The sequence below is a fragment of the Eucalyptus grandis genome, chromosome 4, assembly GCF_016545825.1.
Source record: "Eucalyptus grandis isolate ANBG69807.140 chromosome 4, ASM1654582v1, whole genome shotgun sequence".
Taxonomy (NCBI): Eukaryota; Viridiplantae; Streptophyta; class Magnoliopsida; order Myrtales; family Myrtaceae; genus Eucalyptus; species Eucalyptus grandis.
In genome coordinates, this window is record NC_052615.1 from 36,288,797 (window position 1) to 36,313,813 (window position 25,017).

At 40.0% G+C, this 25,017-nt stretch overlaps 2 protein-coding genes, 1 long non-coding RNA gene and 1 pseudogene across 3 annotated transcripts; all 4 read right to left on the reverse strand.

The window, feature by feature from the left end:
• Window positions 1-234: 234 nt before the first annotated feature.
• Window positions 235-2,944, reverse strand: LOC104442220 (annotated as a pseudogene).
• A 4,379-nt stretch (window positions 2,945-7,323) lies between these two features.
• LOC104442221 lies at window positions 7,324-8,720 on the reverse strand. Its single transcript, XR_725064.3, has 2 exons — window positions 8,187-8,720; window positions 7,324-7,653 (listed from the first exon to the last, which is right to left on the reverse strand). It is a non-coding gene; the product is annotated as an uncharacterized LOC104442221 (long non-coding RNA).
• A 1,462-nt stretch (window positions 8,721-10,182) lies between these two features.
• On the reverse strand, window positions 10,183-16,529 carry LOC104442222 (UTP:RNA uridylyltransferase 1). The gene is given in 8 exon segments (XM_039311374.1): window positions 10,183-10,641; window positions 10,720-10,916; window positions 11,662-11,725; window positions 11,960-12,183; window positions 12,910-13,278; window positions 15,004-15,384; window positions 15,456-16,244; window positions 16,247-16,529. Coding segments are annotated over 8 exon segments (2,418 nt in total). The 5' UTR covers window positions 16,430-16,529; the 3' UTR covers window positions 10,183-10,430.
• Window positions 16,530-21,226: 4,697 nt separating this feature from the next.
• On the reverse strand, window positions 21,227-24,001 carry LOC104443251 (disease resistance protein RPM1). The gene has a single exon (XM_010056585.2). The coding sequence runs from the start codon at window positions 23,999-24,001 to the stop codon at window positions 21,227-21,229; it is 2,775 nt and encodes a 924-aa protein (XP_010054887.2).
• Between the last annotated feature and the right edge of the window lie 1,016 nt (window positions 24,002-25,017).

Genomic DNA, 25,017 nt, shown 5'->3' on the forward strand with positions numbered 1-25,017 from the left:
GCAGTATCTTTGATCTTCATAATAACTACTAATAATGTAATGTGTAGCAAATATTTTGTCTTATAGGAAGCTTAAAGAGTTTGGGCATGGTTTGTTCATTCCACCGTGAAGCGTGCAATTTAGTTTACCCCAGCGGTAGTTACACAGATAATTTTCGCTTGTCAAGTAATAATTTCCCTAGCTTCAATACAAGTCAAAATACAGACCGCAATGGATTGTCGTTAACACAAAATAGCGCGGTGTGGCAACAGAATACTATCACAGAAGCAAAATACATTGTGCCAGCAGAAGAGGGACGGGTGCTGTGACAAACAGTGCCTCACAGGGAGGATTTAACAATTGAGCTAATTGAAAATTTTACACACTTGACATCAGAACCATACACTTACATGAGGAATTTCTACAGAGAAAACTAGTGGGAACATACAGCAAACACCCGAAATGAGTACTCCAGAGTGAGATGTAATGTAGTTAAAGGGTAACATGACAACTCAAACTAAGTTCTTCATCATTCATCAATGACCGGTGTAATTAAAGGTTCGTTTGAGAAGAAGGCTTCCAAATTTGCAATCATAAGTTCAGCCAAATCCTGAAAAGATTCCTCGGTGAAGACAGCTACATGCGGCGATAGGATGACATTATCCAGTGAGAGCAGTTCTTCAGGAACATTGGGCTCATTCCCAAACACATCTAAACCAGCACCTCTGATTTCTCCTCGCACCAAACTCTGAACCAATTCTTTCTCATCAATAATGGCACCACGGCAAACATTGATGAGAATTCCATCTTTTCCAAGAGCCAAAAGGACCGACTTATCAATCATATGGTGAGTCTGCTCAGTTAGGGCACAGCAGATGATGAAAATATCACTGTTTGCTGCGAGTTCATAAACATTTGCATAAAAGGGATATGAAACAGATGGCTTCTTTGTCCTAGAGTTGTATGATACAGGACATCCAAAAGCCTCGAGCCTTTTTGCAACTTGTAACCCGATACTGCCAAGTCCAACAATACCAACTCGCTTGCCTGCCAACTGATGCCACAATTAATCGAAGTTAAATGAGAATCCTTGAAATATATGGTTCTTTGATTGAGTAAACAACAAACATGATGAAATATAAACTCTTTTTGAATCTTCTCTTCAATCCCAAGACGGTATCAAATGACGATAAATCCAAAAATAGCTCTAATCCATAATTCACACGACACATATATGCAATTTAGTCCATCAACAGTTCTTTTGTTAGCAGCAAAGAGAGAAGGAAAAAAGAAATGGGATCCTGGTCCAGAAAACAACTCTGTGCTCTTTCACATTTCTTTTGTTCCTTGGTATTCAAGTCTTTTAATTTAAGAACCCACACTAATCTCATCAAGTGATGGAATTGCTCCATCTCACTGAAACCAGCCAATTAACCAGCCAATTACCAGGGCAGAAGTAGAGGTAACTACATCACTATAGAGATGTTTTTGCCAGAACTCGAGTCTATTATACGCACAAGGTCTAATCTATCAAGCATTGACCAACCCGGCCAATTAACCTTACCTGGATTCTAAACCATGCGAATTACTTTTCCAAAAACCACACAATGAAAGCACTACATTTGGCAAAAATGGCATAAAAAAATGTGAAAACCATACGAACTACATTACCTACTCTTAACAGTCAAAGTGAACCCTTTCATTCTGAAGTCTTTAATTCGAAATGACTTTAATCCAAATGAATCAGATCTCCCCAAGTAGGATTTGAACCTATGACCAGTCAGTTAACAATCAACCGCTCTACCACTGAGCTAATGAGGAACAATGGGAGATTAGATCTGAGTTCCAAGTCCATAAATAAGGAAAAATTGCCATCTATGCACTTACTTCCCAATTCTGGTCTAGCTCACCCAATTCTAGTTTTTCTATTATCAGAAGCCTACCCCAGGCCATGAAAGAAGTGGAAGGAACACAGCTGATTCGGAAATATTATCTGATTCATCAGAAACCGACTGAGCAACAACAACAACAAGCGGTCAGACTAGATTCTACTTCTAGAGCCGATTACCCATACCCATTGGAGACATCAACAACAGACCTCCTCCGAAGTTGTCACCTATGTACAGATCAGAAAAACCACACAACGAAAGCACTGCATTCTGCAAAAATGGCATCTTAAAACGTGATTGGTTCCGTCAACGGCGATTGATTTGTTCCCAGTACTTACTCCTACACTCTTTTTAGTCATTTTCAAGAACGAATGGTTCTCCAAATCTTCCTGTTACGTCATCTCGATCGCCCAATTTCCTACCAAAACGAGAGAGGACAAGCATACGAAAGCAACGGAGAAGAAGGATAAAATTCGACCTTCGACCCTAGAGCGAAGTCCCCCTCCTCAGCCCAGAGCCCCCACCGCACGAACCGATCGGCGGCCGAGACCCTCCGAAGCACGGCGAGCGCCAGCCCGACGGCCGCGTCGGCGACGTCGTCGGAGAAGACCTCGCCGGCGTTGGCGACTGCCATCCCGCGGCGGCGGCACTCGGGGAGGTCGATGTGGTTGAGGCCGGCGCTGGTGGTGACGACGAAACGGAGGGAGGGGGAGGAGGTCGAGGAGGGCGGCGGTGACGCGGGTGGCGCCGGAGCAGAGGGGGGCCCGGGCGGACTGGGCGTGGGCGGAGAGGAAGCCGGGGAGCGGGAGCGGGGACTCCCAGGCGCGGAGGACGGCGAACTTGGCGGCGAACGGGTCGCCGTAGTTGAAGAAAGCCGGCGGGTTGATGACGAGGAGCTGCGGGAGGTCGCGGAGGGGCGGCTCCATCGCCGTCGATTGTCGGCTGCGGTCGGGGCGGGGAAGTTCGGTGGTGATAGAGTTCGGACAGTGATGAGGACAACGATGATTTGGAAACTGTACCGACCGTTCCCGTTTTTCCCCCTGTCGGAATTTTACCTTCGATCTGGCCGTTAATAATTGTTCCCATGTTTTGTCGGGTTTGGGGGGGCGGGGTCGGTTAACGTGGCAAGACCCGATGGATGTCACGTGAGACGACCAAATTGGGATGAATTTCAGTGGAAACTGGAAAGTAAAATTGGGATAGTGACATCGATTTGGGAAATTTTGGGACAGTGTAAAGTCGAAAATGGTTTCGGGTAATTACCGTTTAGAATTTTTCTAGCTATTAATTTGTTTTTCCAGAAAGAATGAGGTGACGCCACGCTACTAATCTATATCTATATATACTTTGAATATGAGCCTAATTAATTTTGAAAGAGAATTATGTAGCTAAACAGGGACCATGCTTCTACTTTCTTACTAGGTTAAGATTAGTCATTATTTTCTGTGACATTCTTCTATGCGTCTAAAGTAAAGGATGGAGAATAGCACTAACTAGCCTATTGCCACTAACTCGGGCTATTCCTTTTAGCATGGCTAAAATGGATTTCTAGGCGACAAATACCTCATATGTGGGTTTAGCTTTGAAAAGGCTATTGGATGGGAAATATTTAGCTTTTATGACTTGACACCACAAAGAGTCTAGCCGTGCCATAAAATGTTGAAAGTAGGTATACCGAATCTATTAATTAGACAATTCTTACATTTGCACCCCTCGACCCGGACACCCTGGTGACGGAACCCACTACCCTTGAAGAATTACAATCGAAAAAGAAACTCAAGTCTTGGAGTCTAAAGAGGAACCCCTATAGTTCGAGAGGGTGGGCGGGGTTTAACAAATGGTGGGCCACAAAGGTTTCTCCGTCCATCTTGACTCCCTTGACAAGCTAAAAGGCAGATAAAGTGGGAACACCAGTCTACACGTTAGGACTTGGAATTATGCCTGGTCTTTCTTCATCCATGATGCCTAAGGTGCCTAAGTATGGCGTAGGAATGACTTGGTTTGGTATCTAAAAACTCTATCCCTAAGACGACCTTGATATCGTCTAGGGATGCCACAGTGAAATTAGTCGTATCTTTCCATCCTCCTATCTGTGGCTCCATTTGGAAAACTAGAGCTTCTATGGGTGCTTCAGGTAAACTAAATCAATTGAAACTCCAATCGACTGAAGAAGAAATCGTAATAAAGCGCTTATTCATTTTTTTTTCTAAATTCACTACGTGAATTCTGCTACTCAGATTTAGTCTCGTATATATTCTTATCGAGGAAGGGTCCCTAAGGCCATTTATTAGAGTGAGAAGGTGGTTCGGGTGATTTTGGAAAGACACTTTCTTCGATAGTAGGTTGTAATTATTCTCAACTTTCGTTGAGAAGAGGACAGCTTTAGCTCTCTTGCTTTATAGCACCCCTCACTACACTCTCTTTTTTTGAACTGGCTAAATATGCTTTTTAGATGATTTGACAACCCTCAATTTATCTTGAATGAATATAAAGTAAGATTAGATATCATTAATAATTAACATTGGATATTACCTAACAAATAATAACATATTTTTAATTTTATGGACCATATGTCCTTAAATTGGGAATTCATTTTCACATTTTTGGCTGAAAAAATCATGCAAGTGCATCTCCAATTAGGCCCGTATGACTTTTTTTTTTGCTTCCTAAAATCACTTGACAATTGATTTTCTCCTTTTAATCCAACCGTCCAGTAGACGTACGGGAGCCGTCCCATAAATTGCCAGACCAGATTATAGAAGTTCCCCAAAAGAAACCGGTCTGAGCACAAAATTATGTAAAAATACTTGTTAGTTTCTTTGGAAAAAGAAAAAAGAAAAAAAAAGGAGAGGTACTTTTCAGACAGAGTGCACCCCACGAATTCTCTACAGAAAGAAAACCATAGCTTAACGTGACGTTTTCCGTGAAAAACATAAGACTGTAAAAAAAATCTCTATATATATTATATTTTGCTTATTTAGCTTTGAAATTCTCAATTTTGCTAATTAAATCATAAATATTTTCACGTTTTGCAAATTAGATTCATCTGATCAATTTTTTTTTCCATAAATTGCTAACTTGGATGACTACGTGACATGGCGAGTGTTGAAATTTTTAATAATATTTTTATGTTTTTATATATTTTTTTTTTTTTCAGAATTCTATCAGTTTTTTTTCCTTTATCCCTCCTCTGTCCGCCACCGCCGAGCCTCATCAATGGCTGACGGAAGTCACCAGCTTTAGGCGACAGTCGCCCTGGCTTGGCCAAGCGTGGGCCGCCATCACCCTATTTGGTGAGGGTGGCCCTTGACAAGGTAGGTAAAGGTAGCCCTCATTGGCCTAGGCTCGGCAATGGCTTGCAGAGAAAAAAAAAATGAGAAAATGGGGAAAAAGGAAAAAGAAAAGAAGGAAAAAGGAAAAAGGAAAAAAAAAGGAAAAAAATTTAACAAAATGTTAAAATTTTACAAAATTTGTTCATATTAGCGATAATCGTGCCACATGGTATGACTAGAATTCGCGTTGGCAATTTTCAATCAAAATTAATCAAATGGAAAATGTTTAAAATTTAATTGATAAAATTGAAATGTTTATAATTGAATTGACAAAAATGTATAATAGGTTTATGGTTTTTTGGATAATTTTCTAGAAGATTTGGCAACCCTATTTTCACTATTAGCATTTGATATTTTTGTTACCAAAGGTTTCTAGTGAATAGTTAGAAAATGCACATAGACACCTCTTTAATAGGTGAAAAGGGACTATTTTTGCTGGTGGGCATCTCTAATGATATTTGGCTATCATGTTGGCACACTCCCATGTGGAAAAGTTATCCAAAAAGTTTTAAATTTATTACATTTTTGCCAATTCAGTCATAAACTTTTTAATTTTGCCGATTTAATTCTAAATCTTTTTACTTCTTGCCAATTAAGTCTATTCGGTCAATTTTGACTGAAATTTACTAACATGAACGATGGTCATCTTACATAACACAACCAACTGATGTGGACAAAATTTCTTATTTTTTTAAATTTTTTTCGAATTTTAAAAATGTATTTTTATTTTTTTCCTCTAAGTTGCCCAGCCTTCGATGATTGGCCATAGCTTGCAATTGGGGAGGGTCAGTCTCGCTGAGAATTGGCGAGGGGTGACCTTGCTGGCCTCGGGCAAGGCTCCATTCTCGTTGGTATATAGTGAGGGACGACCTCATGGGCCTTGGGCGAGGTGACCCCCGCTTGCTTCAAGCGAGGGCGAGGGTTGGCCTTGCCCAATCTAGCAAGTTAGGTAAAGGTAGCTCTCATTGGCCCAGGCTTGGCAATGGCTTGCAGAGAAAAAAATAGGAGAAAATGGGGGAAAAAGGAAAAGAAAAGAAGGAAAAGAGGAGAAGGAAAAAAAAAAAAGAAAAAAAATTAACAAATTATTAAAATTTTACAAAATTTGTCCATATTAGGAATAATCATGCCGCATAGTATGATTGAAATTCAAGTTGGCAATTTTCAATCAAAATTAATCGAATGGAAAATGTTTAAAATTCAAATGATAAAATTAAAAAAATTATAACTGAATTGACAAAAGATATAACAGGTTTATGGTTTTTTGGATAATTTTTTAGAAGATTTGGCAACCCTATTTTCACTATTAGCATTTGATATTTTCTTTACTAAAGGTTTCTAGTGAATAGTTAGAAAATGCACATAGACACCTCTTTAATAGGTGAAAAGGGACTATCTTTGCTAGTGGGCATATCTCTAATGATATATCACTATTGTGTTGGCACACTTGAGTGAGGAAAATTATGCAAAATGTTCTAAATTTATTACATTTTTATTAATTAATTTTGTTAATTGAATTCTAAATTTTTCACTTCTTGCCAATTAAGTTAATTCGGCCAATTTTAACTAGAATTTGTTAATATTGTAATTTTATGAATTTGTTGATATGAGCATTCGGTCATCTTACATAACACAACCAACTGAAGTGGACAAAATTTATTATTTTATAATTATTTTTTGCATTTTTTAAATATATTTTTATTTTTATTTTCTATCGATTGCCCAGCCTTGTGCAACTAACCAAAGCTTGTGATTGAGTGGGTCCCTGAGAACCAGCAACGGGCTCTCTAGCCTCAAGCAAGGCTCGCTCTCGCTAGTATTTAGTGAGGGATGACCTCATGGGCCTTGGGCAAGGTCACCTCTCGCTTGCTTTGAGTAAGGGCGATAGGGGTGTCAATGGGTAGGGTCGACCCGACTTGGGTCAATGGGTCGATTGAACCGAAACACATTAGATGGTCTAATGTTTCTCGCATTTTTTTTTTTAATGGGGTTGATTAAACCCTTTTAAAAGCTTGAGAATTTGAGGCTGCAGTTCTTCATCACGAAGCTTCTCAATCTTTATAGATGAAGTATAGTGTTAAACTGACCAAAAAAGAAAAAAAAAAAAGAAAAAAAGAAGTATAGTGTTAAACCATTTAATTCTGAAAGTGCTTCTTTAATTCTACCAATAGGCCAAGAAAGTTCTGACCCAATGTCCTTGAGACGGAGTTTAAGTGTGTCGCTGGTCTCTGCTCAGAAAGACAATGAAACCCAATATGAGCAAAGTCGCTTTCAGTAAACGTAGCTAGATATGTTACACAAGCGCGCATAAATGCGATCATGGACAAGAACAAACATACTGGTCAAGACTCAAGACTAAGGTGACCAACTGGAGTTATGGAGAGGGATTGTTCTCTAATTCCAGCCAGTGGGATGGGATTTGACGACAGCTTACCTCAGTTTTGGTGCTTCATAACCTGCAAAAAAGGAAACATGGATTGAGTAAATAAAGCCAGAGATATATAACCTCAAACTCCATTAAAAGTGGAACCTACATCAGCTTAACTCCAGAGCAGAGAACGTTTAAAACAAAAAATGTGGGTTTCTGCAACACATGCTTAGGTCAAGTTTTATCGCAGCAAATTAACAAGCTTTATGCAAAAGCATGACAGTTCCGAGACCCAAAAGAAGTCCCAGATTCTGCTTGTAGCAAGCGAGTCCGGAAAAGGAATACTCTTCCCCGCCAATAGTTTAGCATACAGAGAAATTCCCAATAAAACTGACCCAATCACCCCCTCCGGAACGCTGACCCTCCCTGTTCTGTTCACGAACTTCAAGAACAACGGGAAAGAACCAAGAACCAAGAACCAAGAACCAGAGCACCAGACGAGAGTCAAGACACCGCAAAACCACGATATACCCAAAAGAAAGAAAGAAACACCAATTGAAGATAAGCATCCAAGAAACCAAAAAAAGGAGCAGAGATGGCGTCTGAAGAACGAAACCTTACCAAGAACGAGAAGAGCTCCAAGTCCGACCCTCTGTTTCTTCCGGGTTCGTGAACAGAGCTTTCCTTTCTTGCTTCTTTTTCCTGGGCGTCTAAACTCCACCCGTCTTTGTCGCGAGCTTCCCGATTTGACCGACGCCTGCCGACGAATTTAAAGACCCTGGATCGTCAAGCCGTCATGTAAACGCGCGCGCGAGAAGTCGCGGCAGAATTTCTCCCGACTCCGAGGAAAAACCGAAAGCCACAGCTCCAGCGTTTTCCCACTAAAACAATAGGAATCGGCGGCGGCTAGGGTTCCGGCGTTGAGACGAGAGATGGAGACCTGGACGGCGACGATCGACTGATTCGGCGACGGCTAGGGTTCCGACGTTGAGACGAGGGGTGGCGACGGCGACGGCGACGGCGACGGCGAGGCGCGTCGAACGTAGGGCGGCAGCGGAATCCACGAGAAGGCGCAGTCGTTGGAGAAGAAGCCGAAGGGGAGGGGTTTTCCAAAACACCTGAACACGAAACAAGTTTGTGTTTGTTGGCTTGTTTGGAGGGGTGTTAATGTGTTTCGGGTCGATCGTGGGGTTGGGTCGGGTTTTTGATACCCCTAAAGGGCGAGGGTCGGCCTCACCCAATCTAGCAAGGGCAAGACTTGTCCAAGGCTCGTGAGGTCGTCCGTTACTAGATCCTGGCGAGGGCAACCTTGTGTGAGGCTGACGAGGCTTACCTCGTGGGCCTCTAGTGGGCCTCTCCTAAGGTTGGTGAGGTTGTCCCTCGCCAAATCTCGGCAAAGGCAACCTCATGTGAGGTTCGCGAGGCTGATCATTGTCACTCATAGTTTCTAGCCAATTGTTACCGGTAGAAGAATAAGAGAGGAAAAAAAAATTAAAATATACTTTAAAAAAATTGAAAATATTTAAAAAATAATAAATATTAGGGATTAGTGATGTAGAAGTCACAAAAACATTACGAAAATATAATTGAGTTAAAAACTACGAAAAATGCAATCAAGTTTTACAATTTATTAAATTATTTCAATTGAGTCCTAAAATTAACACCGTTAGCTTTTTTCATTAAAAATCTTTGTGGAAATTTTAAATAATTTTTTTATTTTCCACATGGATTTTTTAAAATTATTTTTATTCAATTTAAAAAAAATAGATTTAAAAAAAAAAAAAAAAAGATAAATTTTATTTTTAAAATTTATTTAAAAAGAAGAAGAAAATAAAATCAGCGGCTCCCCTTGCCGCCGTTGTCGACCATTGCCGAAGAGGTCGGCGACGGTTGCTGGCCTTGGGCAAGGGTGGCCGGCCCCAAGCAAGGGCCAACGAGGCCTCGCCTAAGGTGGGCACGGTTGTTGCCCGGGGCGGCGAGGGTCAAGGCCACCCTTTTGCCTGGGCGGCATCGTGCTAGCCCCTCCAACGATGGGCGGCGGCGGTGGGGGAAGGAACCGCTAATTTTTTTTTTAAAGCAATTTTTAAAATAAATTTTAATTTTTCTTTTTAGTTTTAAAATCTAATTTTAAAAATGGAATAAAAGATAATTAAAAAATTCACGTGGAAAATAAAAAAATTATTTAAAATTCCATGTTAGTATTTTTAATGGAAAATGCTAACGGCGTTAAGTTTAAGACTTGATTTAAGATTTAAACAATTTGACAAGTTTTAGGACTTAATTGCATTTTTGCAAGTTTTAGGAATCAATTGCATTTTTGTAATAAGTTTTAAGAATTCTGTAACACTTATTCCTAAATTTTGCCCACATTAGCACCAACTGTGCCACGTAAGGCGACCAGTGTCCACGTCAACGAATTCTAGCCAAAATTAGCCGAATAAACTTAATTAATAAGAAATGAAAATGTTTAAGACTCAATTCATAAAATTAAAAAAATTAACATTGAATTAGCAAAAGTGCAATGTAGAACTTTTTGGACAATTTTCCCCTCTCATGATAACATGGAGAAAACTGAGATAAAAATAACTTTTATTTGCCATAGAAAATATATAAGATAAGGATAAAGATCATTCTAAAGGGCTTTTATGTAGACAAGTCTTATTAAATATTACAATTGACACAACCCATAAAACCTTGATGGAGAAGTCCATGAGCAAAAACTAAAAAAGGCAATCATACTCTGAACACAGACTATGAACAAAGGCAAGGTCCCAATCAAAATCTAGAAAAGAGAGGGCTTTTTACAGGTTAGATAAGATGCATGAGATTTACAAATCAACCTGGCTTATAAATTAAGCATCGCGTTTATGAGGCACTGTATGGTTTGAACAGAGTCACGCAGGGGTTCGGATCGTACTGCATGATCTCAGCAGCACGTTCAAACTCTTCCCTCAGTACTTTAATGCTGAACTTGTCCACCACTCTTCCCAGGTCATGCGACACGTCAAATGGATCTTCTATGCAGATCAGATGCCGATCATTCCCGATTCTCCTTGTCCAGTCCTTAGTCCGCTTGCTGCACAAATTAGGCATGATACATGATAATTCCGCTAACTGTGACCAGATTCATCAGAACCCAATATCTAAATCTCACCTGAGCAAGCTTCCGGTGCGAACGGATATGACGGTATTTGTGTAATCGTGACAATATGCCCAATAGTGAAAAAATGCCCACACCAACTGCGCAATGGTTTCCCTGTTACGTGATCCAAAGTCACGGAGCTTCTCCACTTTATCAAAGAAAGCGCATTCTATATTATCAACAGTGACAGCGTAGGTTGCCTCCATCTCCTGCATTAGCAGAAAGACATATGACGTCATGAAATCCAATTGCACAACTAAGATGTTTAACAATGATATCGTAACTTCATTCACACAGGTAGAATAAGCTTATAAATATGTAATACAGTACCATCTCCCAAATAAAACCAATCAACTCTCCATCTAGAAGGCAAAAATTCAAAAGTTCGGACAGCAAAACATTGCAAAGAAGGTAGAAGGACTCGAGAAAGGATGATTGAACAAAACAGAATTTATTGAAGAGAACACGAATGAGTGGTCAAGGAATACTGCATTCCCTTCATAAAGAAAACTGCTGCCTAGCAACATTACATCAACCCTACATCAGAATTGAATAAAAATCAGTGTGCCATTTCAGCTATTTCACCATCTCATCCACTGTCAATGTGCCATTCACATATAAGGAAAACAGTTGGATAGGATTCAACAGCTTACAACATTAAACATAAGGGATAAACAAAATGTTGACAGTAAAAGTGATGACACTGAAGAAGGAAGAAGTTTGTCCATTTATATCATTTCAATATGCCACAAACTCCTCATTAACAAATGAGTCAGATATTTCAAGATTTGGGAAACATGGGACAGCATTAGTAGAACAATTCTAGAAAGGAGAACTTATGAAGAGAGACAGAGGATATAAGTCAAGCAAGAAAGTTTTAAGAAACAACATCCGCCATAACACAAGGAGAGAGAATCATATTCATCAAAGCGTGGAAACAAATACAGTCCATACCTGTAAGCATGGAAGAATAGCAGGTCTACGCTGTTGCAAGAAGTGAATGCACATCAGCACATACCTGCATGAGTAACATGTCAATTGGCTAGCAAAAAACATAAGTGAGGAAATATAATCTAAAGCTCGTTCTCATTAGTTGCTAAACCATAGTTTCCTCGGATTCTACTCAAAAAGCCCTGTTCCCCAAAACACATGGCAAGGCTGACTGAGTCTCATAACAGCCATAGCCTAGATGTTTTCGTAATTGTTGTATTAATAAATTGAAACAAGAAAAAAAACACAAACTGTGACTCACGCATAGCTGGATAATGTGCCTTGATAAGTTTCATTTACTCCTCTGGATTTCGCCCAATGTTTCACAATAAATGCCAACTGCCGCAATCTCACATCTATTTGGGCATAATCTCGCAGAAGCTTTGTATTAACAACTGCCAAGACATTGTTAATGCATATATCACAAGATATTCCTGTAGCTGGATCCATAAGCTTTACTATGGGGACCCTAGCACGGGTTAGTGCCTGTAAGAAATTACAAGTTGAGGAATTAAAATGTGTCAGCAAGTAGACCTGAAAGCAAGTCAAACATATCACTGTACCATGTCTAAAATGATAAAATTAATCTGAGTGATATGTACACTGAAGCATGCTGGCAGTAGAACTAGTAATCATTCAGGACGCCTGAGGGAATTAATGTTTAGGTGTCATCTTCCAGCTAATTAAACCTAGCGTGGGTGTAAAGTTTCACTCCCGCCTAACAAGACGAGGTAGTGTGTCAGATGGCAAGACCTTTACTGTCCATGCAGACAACTTCTATGCAGAAGTGCTACTGCTAAAAAACAACAGAAAACTGTATCAACCAATCACATTTAAGAACAAAGTGGCAAGTGAAGGTATGAGAATATTCTTCAGGTCCATCAACAGGTCCACAGACACAACAAAACATAAGATAAGCAAAAGGGGGATATATGAGATACCAAGCACAAAAAGAAAATGCAAAACAATGTTGGCATATGTAATAAAATTGGATAAGGGACTCCATATTCTTCCCTAAGCAAACACTCGAGCACCTTTTCGAACAAATTACTTAACATGACAACTTCAAAGTCGTTTTCACATAAAATACTCTCTTGTGAAAGAATCAAAATTTTCTCCTGCAATTTGAAATATCAGAAAGGCAGATATTCCATTTTCCCCTAGCATCACAAAAATGGGGACATTACAATACAAGGAAGCAATTTAATTCACCTGCACATCTTGTAAATTATCTGATTCGAATATGTCTGCTAATTTCAGTATAACCTCTGATTTATCAATGTTGGCATCCTGAATAGCAAGGCACACATCAATATCACTCTTGCAAACTCCAAAAGAGTTGGCACATGATCCATACAGGTATAACCGAGCTTCTGGCCACTCTTTGCTGACTAACTTCTGCAACATTGTCAACAACTGCTTCTGCTTAGCCTTTTCTTCTTCAGGTGGTATCAAGGAATCATAAATTGCAAGAAAGGGAACATTCAGCCTGTCTATGTCCCAGCGACACTCCATTGAACTTTTAAAGTTCCTCATTCGCTGTGTAAGTAGCCTTTGTCCTCTGGAGTCTGACCTGAAATCCTGGTAATAGCATGTGCAAATTTAAGTAAACCAAAAATTCTTCCTGATATATATTCGAGAGAAGTATGTAGCCTGTACGATGGATGAATAAAAGCTACCTCATCAATTCACAAAGCCTACAGTTTGCCATCCTATATAATTGTTTAATACACTTTTGAGTTCTATGAATAAAAAAACCATTCCAATGCCTAACGCAGTGATTCAAAATGCATGTGTTATTTTATTAAATATGCGTTGAAAAACATAAAAATTGAGAGAAAACCCTGATAGGGAGAAAATATATAATAATCAGGGAAAAAGGAAGAACTGGGATTTCAATAAAATTCAGTCTGTATCCTGCATAAAGGAAATTATATCAGAAGCAAAGACCAAATTACGCAAAAATACAAGGTACATAGAAAAATCCTTCTTTAAACAGGAAGGTATGATAAAGAATGAGAAAAGTCAGAAAAAAACAAGGACCTCCCCTAACCACTGTTAATAAAATACATGGACTTTTACAATAAATATACTTACATGTATGAAACTTATGAAAAACACAGGTTCTTGTCTCACAAAACGGCTTACACGCATATAAGTCACAAAATCATGTAAGATGTCAATTTTTACTTATATATGGAAAATTTAATAATATCATAACTAAATTTGTAAAATCAACTGAATATATAAAATGCCCTTGATTTCTCACTAGATATAAAAGCCCACGAACAGCATTACTAGATATTCATTTTTCACAAGATTATTTAGTTCAAGAATCAAAATTCAATTTGCAAGTTTCTCAATCAAAACGTATTTGAGGTAAACTCATGATGACATCAATTGTAGATCCTATCACAATCATGCCAAGTTACTTATTGAAACAAAAGATGACCTATACTCATCAACATCCGACACCACTCTTCCCACATATACGAATATCAAAACTCCTTACCTAATTTCTCTAAATAGTAAAGCCGATGATGTAATTAAACCTATCATTCCACTTGAGAACTCGTGATGATGTCATTTATCGATCCTATCACAATCATGCCAGTTTTTCACATTAAATTTCCAGCTGACATAATCCACCTCTGGCATCATGCTCTTCTCTTTCCATATAACTATCAAACCCCCCGATCTTTTTTCTTGTTTTTTGGAACAGTAAAGGCCCCCCCACCAAAAATCCTCCATTCTGCTTGAGTAGTAATCACATATGACCTTTTCTTTACTTTTTAAGCACATAAAATCATTCAAATTCATCAGAAGAACAATTTAATTTATTTAAATATCTTCACCAGAAGTAATATAAATTAAATGGCACCAAACAGGCGTAATGACACACTCTACTGCTCGCCCACAACGGCAAGGCCCGCAAGAAATTTGAATCATGCCCCATATGGACAAAATTAATTCTAGTTATGCCATTAAAGCATACGTAAAGGAAGTCGAAAAAGAAACATGCCTCAGACTATCCAGTTATAAAAGCTTCCTCAACTAAAATTACAGCTGTCAACTGACTACAAGTTCAGCACACATTATTTAGGAAAGAATCGCAAAAGCTCTTCACTCAAGTTAACTTTTTTTATGGAAATTAAAAAAAATAAAAATAAATAAATGCTTCGATTTCAGTTTAAATACAAGATTGATCTGCACCACATTCAACTCAGAAACCCTCCCCACACACTAAAACATACACCACCAGAAACACACTAAAACATATTAAATGAGAATTACAAAGAGTGTCACCTTTTCTCGTTGACTTCGTTGCTGCCTTCTCTCATTTTTCTCATCAAGTTCGTCCTCAAGCAAATCATCAGATTCATTAGCACCTAACTTACCAGCTCTCTTCACCGCAGCCCCCTCTCCCTCCTCTTCTCCTTTACTATCGTTCTCAACAACCTCACGATGCAGAGCAGCAGACTCCTCTATGTCCGAGGCAGAAACTGAATAAAGGTTACTCCCAGTCGGTGGACCAGGGCGATCAAGCTGCTCGCTCAGCTGCGTCACCCCTGAATTTCTGCTAGGCATTCTATGATCATCGAAGTGAAATTTCCTCCCTATCACATCCCCATCATTAGAACTCGCGTTCTTATGATTCCACTCGTTCTGATTATTCCTTTCCCCATCCTATCCTCCAGTTACCAAAACCCGAATTCGTTCTTATGATTCCACTCGTTCTGATTATTCCTTTCCCCATCCACATTACGCTCAAAATCTATCCTCCAGTTACCAAAACCCGAATTCCCACTCGCGTTCTTATGATTCCACTCGTTCTGATTATTCCTTTCCCCATCCACATTACGCTCAAAATCTATCCTCCAGTTACCAAAACCCGAATTCCCTCTTCCAGCCGGCTTCGCTGGAAACCCTGGTGGCATTTGCCTATCATTCCCCACGTGGTTCTGCTTTCCCCGCCCGACCGCTCGCCTCTCCTGCTCTCCAAGCTCGTTATTCCCACGCCAAGCAGCATTTACACTGGCGCCCGAATTCCCCCGCGGACTAAATTGCCGATTTTTCTCAAACCTATCGCTGCCTCTACTGCCAGAACCCATGTTAGGCTCTCTTGCAGAGTCAAAAACTGAATTTTCAACCGAAACAACCTCGGAAGGTATGATTTTAGGAGGAAAAGAGCCGAACCGCAGGCTTTGCTCTTGCTGCTGACGCTGCAGCTGCAGCTGCAGCTGCTGCTGGTGCTGGTGGTGCAGTTGCAGTTGCTTCAACTGTTGAGCGAGATTGTGAGGCGCCACCCCTCTCTCGTCAAACCCTCCCAGCCCCAGCCTCCTGAAATCATCGACCGGCGGCCCCTGATTGTGATGATTCGCGGGCAATTGGTTCCCTCCGGGAGCGACCCCGAACAAGCTGTGCGGGTAGACAGGTGGAGGGGCGGCGGCGGCGGCGTGGTGGTGGTGGGGGCCCACGGCGGGGCGGAGAAGTCGCGGCCGTTGGGCGGCGGGCCGGGAAGCCGATCGTGGGGCCCACGGCGGCGACGGCCGGGTCGATGGTCAACGGCTGCGGCGGGTGGTGGTGGCGCTGCTGCTGCTGCGGCGGCGGCGGCGGGGGCTGGGGCTGGGGCTGGGGCTGGGGCTGGGGGGACGCCGGAGGAGGAGAGGAGGAACTCGCCGCCGTTCGCGGAGCTCCCTGGAGGAGGCCCGTCGCCTCCGCCGCCGCCCATGGTGGTGGTGGGATGGCCGGAGGTTTTCAGTGTGGCTTTTGGCTACTCTGTCCGCGCTGAAGTCGAGATGCGGAACGAGCCAACGAGGGGTGGCGTTTGGAAAAAATAGAGGAGAAATTAAAAGGACGAAAAGTTAGAACAAAAAAAGAAAAAAAATACATATATATATATATTTTTGTTTGTCTTTTTACTCTCGTTTTTCCTTGTTTTGAATAATTTAAAATCGAGAGATTGCGTAAGGGAGAAGGTGTTGCTGTTTCAAGCCGTACTCCTCCCTCTTTCTTAGTCGCTGGGGTAGGATTTTCGTCACTCATGAAAAGTAAAGATCGAGATTCTAATTCCCTCTTAATTCTAATTCCTATTGAATTCTTGAAAAATTAGATCATCTAAAAAAAGAAGGTAATGCGTTACGTAACGATCGCTCCATTGATCAGTCACTTGATGAGTAGGTACGTAGTATTGAAAGTGCTTCGCGACACACGACTTGATATGACACGATACACTAATATATCATTTTTTTTCAAAAAATAAGAATTCTAATATGCTTTACATTAAATGTATATTTTAATATTATCATTTTTATGATTATTTTCATTAATTTAATTTAATTCAAATTCATAAATAAATAATATAATAAAAGAATCTATAATGAATTTACGTTAAAATCAGATTTTTTTCTTAATTCCTCAATTATTGAAATTTTTTAAAAATGACTTCGCTTGTTTTGGAATTACTTGCTGGAATTCCGAACTTGCATATTGAAATTCCTTACTCGAGCATCAGAGAGCATAAAGAGAGTGTCAAACACGTGTCCGAGTATCCGACTTGACATGAATGCTTCAAAGAAGTATTGCTATTTCATAGATGATCGAAAAACAGGACAAGCGCACTGGCTTTCTCATGGTGCTACTCAATTGTGAAATTGCGACTTGCGGTTGCAATTTATGTATTTTCCTTTTTATGTAGTGTAGTAATCCGAGAAAAAGCTTAATTTCATACGCTAATGTGTTTTTTTTTAGTTGAAAGAAAATTACATTTATTACTAAAATATATACATGAAAAGTACAGAGACTTTTATGGTAAAACAAATCGAAATAAATGATCAACAAAGCATTGGCAGGTTTAGGAATATATTCATTCCATAAAAACAAATATGCCAAGTAAAATAATTGGCCACTCAAAATAGTTTAAATCCTCTTCTATCATCGAATCTCGCATCATTGTTAGTATAGCACACGCGGGAAGGAAGGAAAAAAGAATCATCATTAGTGATGAGCACGTTAGAAATTCATTTTCCAATGCCAAAGACATTGCTAATCGGTGGAGTGCGCCTAAATTCAACTTCCTCTACACCATCACTCTACAGAGACAATTGGAATAGGTAGAATAAACATGAATCTAACTTTTGAAAGAGCAGATCTCTATAGTTCAGCCAGACGTCGGAGTTCCTACAACCATCATTAAAACTGGATGGGAAGGAGAGCACAAGGTGTTGAATCCTCGAAGATATTTTTAAATTCTTAAATTTATATCTGGAGAGAAGAATTCCTAAGTCTAAAACTAGATTACGAGAGTTCAGACGTGTAGATCTAGAACTAAAACGGAAGAAAAGAGATATCACATCTGGATCAAGAAAGAAGAAGAAGATAAAAACAAAGAAAAATCAATTACGAATGGAGGGGAGAGTGAGATTAACTCAAACCCTCCACACCGCTCAAAGTTGAATAAGAGGATGGAGACAAAAGAGAGAGGGAGAGAAAGCTAACAGTATGATAGCGTCTTGATAAACTCACTTTTTGATGATAGTAAAAGTAACAGTCATTCTTTTTATTTATTTATTTCATCTCTATTGTCAATGATTGTAATCACAAGGCATCATAATGTATTAGGTATGATTTGATCCTTTCGACTACGACGGAGATCATTTTAGTGGGAACGTCCAGAAATCTTCAAGAAATGATTGAACCAACGGTTGAGATGAAAACTTACATGATCTCTCTCAAAAAATAATAATAATAATAAATTCCGATCAAAGTGATTCTCAAGGTATTAGAGAGTTTATAGCCAGATCTTCGTGTCTCGTAAACTAAAATTTTAAAATCGCAATTTTCCCGACACCTATGAGATCAGACGGCCATCGGATACTTCTTTAGTTTTGTCATATCTCTTCTACAATAATTGAGTTATATAAACTTAATTTCTACGAATTTCTGTGCTTCAAAGAACAGTGATGAGAACGTCTTCTTCGTCGTCAAGCCGTTCGTTCGATTTCTTTTCCTTCTTCCGGTAAGATACTCACGAATGGAAAATTGCGAACATGGTACGACTGAACTATTTCGTTCTCCCTTTGATCCTCCGTAGGTTAGAGAGAAAGGAAAAGCAAAATTTAAAAGCCACCGTAGCTTGACTAAACGGCAAGTTAGGGCCTATTTGTTTGTTTTTGTTTTTGTTCCCCGAAACACAAATTTATGTTCTACAGAAACGCGTTTGTTTACACTTTTATTTCCGGGAACAAATTTTTTTTGTTCCCAGGAACAGAAATAAGAAGTAGAAAAAACTTGTTTCTTGTTTTCCGAAACAATTCCGAGAAACACTTCTTCTTTTTTCTCATTTTTCTTCTTTTTTTTTTCCTTATTTTTCCTTTTGGCTTGTTGCCAGCCTCGGCCATGGCCGGCGACCTCGCCGGAGTGTTACCGGCCCTTAGCGAGGCTCAGCCTCACCTTGGCTGGGCAAGCTTGAGCTTGGCTAGATTTGGCGAGGCCGAGCCTCGCACCACCTAGGCAACACTAAGCCTTGCCGGTGGCCTTAGTGGCCAGGCGAGGTCATCGGCGAGGGTCGACCTCACCAAGGCGACACGAGGTTAGGTCGAGCCTCACCGATGGCTAGGCTAGTTTGGTCTCGCTAGATTTGGATGAGCTCGAGCTTGGCCTTGCCGAGAGCTAGCGAGGTCACCAGCCATGGTCAAGGCTAGCGATCAGCTAAAAGGAAGAAAGAAGAAAAAAAAGAAAAAAATAATGAAAATATTGAAAAATTAAAAGAAACAAAAAAATTATACAAGTTCACAAAACGCATTTATGTTCCTGGAGTAGAAATTTTTACAGTTACCAAGCGTGTTTTTATATTAAGAAAATTTTTCCAGGAACAAAAAAAAAAAAAAAAAACAAACTATTTCTGTTAAAAAATTATTTCCCGAAATAAAAATGTTACCAAACGCGTCCTTAACGGCGCTAGAGAAACCTAACTTTTTTACCGGGTTTTACCCAAATTTTCCTTGAAAATCGACTTCGTCGAGATTTCAATGGAAGGGTACTATTAAACCATGCTCTATGTGAACTTTTTGAAAATTAGTAGTGTCAATGGTTTGGTTTGGATGTGCATTAGCTTTGAATCAATCTGCGTCCCTCGGTTCGGTTTATGTCGGTTTATGTCGGATTGCTTTTTCAATTTTCTTTTTCATGATCGATGATTCCAACTTTAGATTACTTTTTTGGAGATTAAAATGAATTCTCATGGCATAAATTTTTTTCAAAGTGTTTGAACAGTGAAGGTAGCAGCATAGGTCTCCTCTGGAATTGTAGACGCTGTTGGTCCTTCGAAAGTTGCTGCTCATTATGCCACTACAAGCTCAACTTAGGCAGTCGAATGGTTTCACATGTCTAGATCACGGCTCTTTTGCTGAGTCTCAGCTATAATGTGTTAATAATTTTCTTTTCTCATGTTGATGGACGAATGCAGCTTTACGATCATTCCCTGATGGGATGTGTAGAGTCTAGTTGCTAATGCTTCAGAGTTCAGAGCCCAACAAATTGTTGCTTGCTCTTGCCCTCTCTCAGAAATAGTAAACAAACATAACTAAAACAGCAGTAGTACTTGTGTCAGCTGTGCATAGCACAGGATGCTTTATTTATCACTATTGATTATCCTTATGGCGTTTATGCTTGAAATGACCCGTGGATATTTGAAAAACTGTAAAATTTCTTGTGATGGTATTTTTCAAAAAAGAGCTAACAAGGTATGATGGAGAGAACAGAAGTTTCCATTTCAGTCTGCAGCTTGGAAATATGAAAATTCAGGTTACATATCGACTTATCGAGAGCATACGAAGACTTTTCAGATAGCACGTGACATCTACTACTTAGAATACGTTTCCATCTGATTACCGGAAAAAAAGATATGCGCTGCCATCTGTTTCCCGGTCAGTTGGCACCTCCTAATGCTAAGTCAGATCCAAAGCGCAAAGCCATTCAATGATTTAGCTGTAGATGCAGAATCATTAGAGAGGGCATCGCTGGAGTGGTTCCAACTCTCTGAACTTTATTTGCAAGAACACTTGGAAGTTGTCATCGATAATCAATGTTTGCTTGTCAGATTTTCCTTAGATATTGCTGATCATTCGCAATTTATTCAGATGTTCGAGTTGGAGTTTTAAAAATAATAATAATAATAAATAACATAAGCAATACCCTAAATAAACATGATATCTGCTGAGACGTTTTCTCTATATTGACCCAACCTATGCAAGAGTCATTTGAGGAGTCAAATTACCAAGCTCACAGCATGATGATGATCTGGTTTCATATTTGGCGAAAGTTCACAAAATTTTTTAAACCATAAGCAACTACACCAAACTTCTACATAAGTTTTTGGTATTTTCTAATCAAATTACTTAAACTCTATCACAACATAAACAAGACCAAGTAGAAGTCACTTCTTTTTAACCAAACAAAAGTACAGGGTACATGGATACATGAGCATAAATCTATAAAAACAGAACTTCATTTGATACACTGCTAGGCATTACTTCCAACAAGGAGGAAGGTCGCTTCTCTTCTTGGCTGCTGTCTCGACTGATTTAACGTCCCAAGCACCATTTCTCCAGTAGCCATAACTAAGCTCTGGAATATGTGTGACTTTCCCGTATTCTTCATCTTGTTCTTCTGGTTTAAGTTTCTTAATTAGTTCATCAGGCATGTCGAAAAGCTCCAGCACTTTGAGCTTGCTGAGATACTCGATTCCTGACGGCATATTTTTCAAACACTTGCATCGCTGGATGCTCCACTTTTCAAGGCAAGGCATTGCTCCTTTCTCTACCTGTATGAATCTAAGCTCCTCAAAAAAATCAAGACCTAATATCTTGAGCTTCTTAAACCCTTCAGCCTTGAAGCATAGTTTATACCAATCATAGGCTTGAAGTAACTCAAGGTGTATGAGACTGGGCAAACTTTGGAGGATTAACATTGGATCTTTGTCGAGGTGGCTCCATTTCAGTTTAAGCTTGGCAAGATTATGGAGCTTGGCAATCCAAAGTGGCAACTTCTGCAATTTTCCCGTTATGAACACTCTTTGGAGGAACTGTGGAGGAGAAGAAATGCTTTGCAGATCAATTTCAGCATCTTTAAAAGAAGAAACTGACAGTGCTCGGAGATTTGTCAACTTGGCAATTGATAGGCATAGCTTCCTTCCATCTTCTTTCTTCAGCTTCAGAATGCCCAACCTTCTCAGTTGGATCAACTTCCCGATCGCTCTGATCAAGATGCGGCTTTTTTTATCATCCACTTCTACATAGCATAGCTTCTGTAAACATTGAAGGACCCCAATTTCTCCAAGGGTCTCAAAGCCGTACTTACTGTGCGAATAGGCAATATTTTCATAACGATATACCAGTAAATGGCAAAGCCTGTGGAGCTTTGTGATTTCCGCTGGCAATACAGTAATAAATGTGTGTTTAAGATCCAGGGTCTCCAAATTCTGAAGCATTCCTATTGAACTTGGAAGTGTGTGGAGTTTGGTGCACCTAAGATTTAGATAACGGAGAAGATGCGAGTCAATCACTTGTGTTGGAAACCTTTTCAAAGGGGCACCTTGCAAGTCTAGAATTCTGAGTAGTTTGAGACCAGAAGAGAACACTCTATTTAAGGATGATTTGCTTACCCCAAACATGAACAGAGAGCGAAGTTGCCATAGTGGCTCATTTTGCTGTGCAGATTGAAGTATTTTGTGAACTGAAAGGCGGCGAACTCTATCCATCCATCCTGCATGTTGTTCATCAACTACAGTTGCAAAGTTTTGATCTTTAGACTTCATACTGCTAATTTCCCACAAGAGGTCATGAACTCGATACATCTTGACCCTTCCATCGCTCGTTAGCTCAGCCGCTTGAATGAGGCTCCTGCTTAGGACATCCTTAAGGTACTCTTCTGCAACTTCTTCTGGTGTCTTAACCTCTTTTGTTTCGACAAGTCCTTCTGCCACCCATAATCGGATTAACCGCATATGCTCAATCTGTTTATCCGTAGGGAATACACTCAAGTGCAAGAAACAAGGTTTTAGGTGGTAAGGCAAGGCATTGAAACTAAGAGAAAGTACCTTCTTCAAGTTCTTCAGTCTATCATTGCTATCAATTTCAGAACGGATACTTCGATGTACTAGATGCCATTCATCTATTTTGTCGCTGTCCTTTGTGGCCAAGATGCCACTGATGGCAACAATTGCCAAGGGTAGCCCCTCACACTTCCGCAAGATGCTTTCACATATTTCCTTCAAATTCGAAGGACATGAGTCGCCCTTGAATGTCTTCATGCAGAAAAGCTTCCATGATTGTTCAGCACGCAAAGGCTTCATGAAGTAGACCTCTCCAGCATATTCCTTGCATGAAGATGATGCTATCTTGACATCCCTTGTTGTCATCATTATTCGACTACCATTTTTGTTGTTGGGAAATACATATTTGACAGCATCCCAATCATCAACACGCCACACATCATCGAGAATGATCAAGTACCTCGATCTTCCTTGCAGCAAGCTCCTGATCATCATTTTCAGTAGATCAGAACTTAAAGTGTCTGTTCCACTGGGGACAGATTCCATGATGCTGCTAGCGATTTGCTGAAGCATGTCCCTGAGGACTTCTTCTGTCCTCGAAGATGGAGAAAGAGTGACCCAAGCACAGATTGTGAAGTGTTTCTTCACGGCTGGATCATCAAAGACTTGCTTTACGAGAGTAGTATTTCCCGAACCTCCCATCCCCACGACTGGAATTATTTCTTTCTCAGAAGGACCCTTCACCAACCGCTTCACCAGTTGCTCTTGGGGCTCTTCAATACCCACTAGATCGGCTTTTTCCAATAGAAGGGCATCTCCGCACTGGTCGTGCCACGTGCTGGATGTAGAGGTGGAGCTCGAACCTTGTTCTGCACCTTGCTTGAACTGGTAACAAAACTTTTGATGTTCTTCACAGATACTTTTGACTTTGGAACTTATGTCTCTCATCCGAAGCATGATCCTTATGCAAGCTTTCCAGTTCTTTACATAGCTATGTGACATCTGTAGAAATTCAAGGACTCCATGGCCTTGATGTTGTGCCTTCAGTAGCTCATACTCATCAAGAGCATCTTCAATGTCATCTGCAAGATTTCTTAGTTTCCTGATCGATTCTTTCATGAATTGGCTACCCTCTTCTAGTGAATCTGCATCACGTAGGATGGCTTTAATGCGGTCAAAATCTTCTTTCACAGCATTCACTTCTTGCCAACCGTCTCTTACCTTCAGCACCTCATTCTCGACGAAGTTCATGGCCTTTGTAGCAAAATAGGTTAGGGAAACAAATGCCATTCTCAAGGTTGGCAGATGCTTACTGCCAAGCACCAGATTTTCTTGGTTTATTCCGTTGTTTTCTCGGGATACAGTATATTTCAATCTGTTAACAATTAGACTGGCTTTCTTGTCTAGATGCGCATGTTCTTGAAGAGGCCATGAAAATGATACAACCTTTGAATATGCAAATCTATATACATCATCTTGACTTACTTTCTCGCAAATGGCCTCTTACTCAGATATCAGAAAGGAACAGAATGGAAAAAAAGAAACATTTAGAAGAGTTGGTCAACGGGGCAACACGCTTGGATGAGTGATTACAATGCCGTAGAAAATGTAGTGTGATTATTCAAGATCAGAAGCAACATGTCGCATTCCGGTGCTTTTCTGAGAAGATCATTACACAAAATAGGCACCTTTCATTGATCAAGCAAATTATTTCTGATTATTTTAGCATCCGTCTTATTAGAGTGAGTTCATTTTATCAGTATGTCGCATTCCTGCACTTTTCCGAGAAGATCATTACATAAAATAGGCACCTTTCATTGATGTGGAAGCAACTCGTTTCTGATTATTTTAGCTTCTTGTCTTATCCGAATAGTTCAATTTAATACCACGTCGCATTCTAGCACTTTTCTGGGAAGATCATGAAACAAAAGAAGCACCTTTCCTTGACATGGAATTGACTCATTCCGGATTATTTTAACATGCATCTTATCTAAGTGGTGACTTCATTCTCTCATGTTTAGAGTTGAGCTGTGTTTCAAACTCGCGCTCGTTGATCTGGCAAGCCTCGAACTTGATGCTCATGCTCACCAATCTGGGAGCGGAAAATATTTTTCTCACCGAACACCGGAAAATATTTTCCGAACACCAGAAAATATTGTCATTTTCTTGGAAAATGACTTTTGGGAAAATATTTTCCGAAAATGACTCATTTTTTGTGAAACGAACGGACCTTAAGGACCCCTTAAGGACGAGACTAAAGTCGAAGC

Excerpts from the sequence above, each read along its gene's own strand:
- LOC104443251 (XM_010056585.2), bottom strand. The coding sequence starts at position 24,001 with ATGAACTTCGTCGAGAATGAGGTGCTGAAGGTAAGAGACGGTTGGCAA.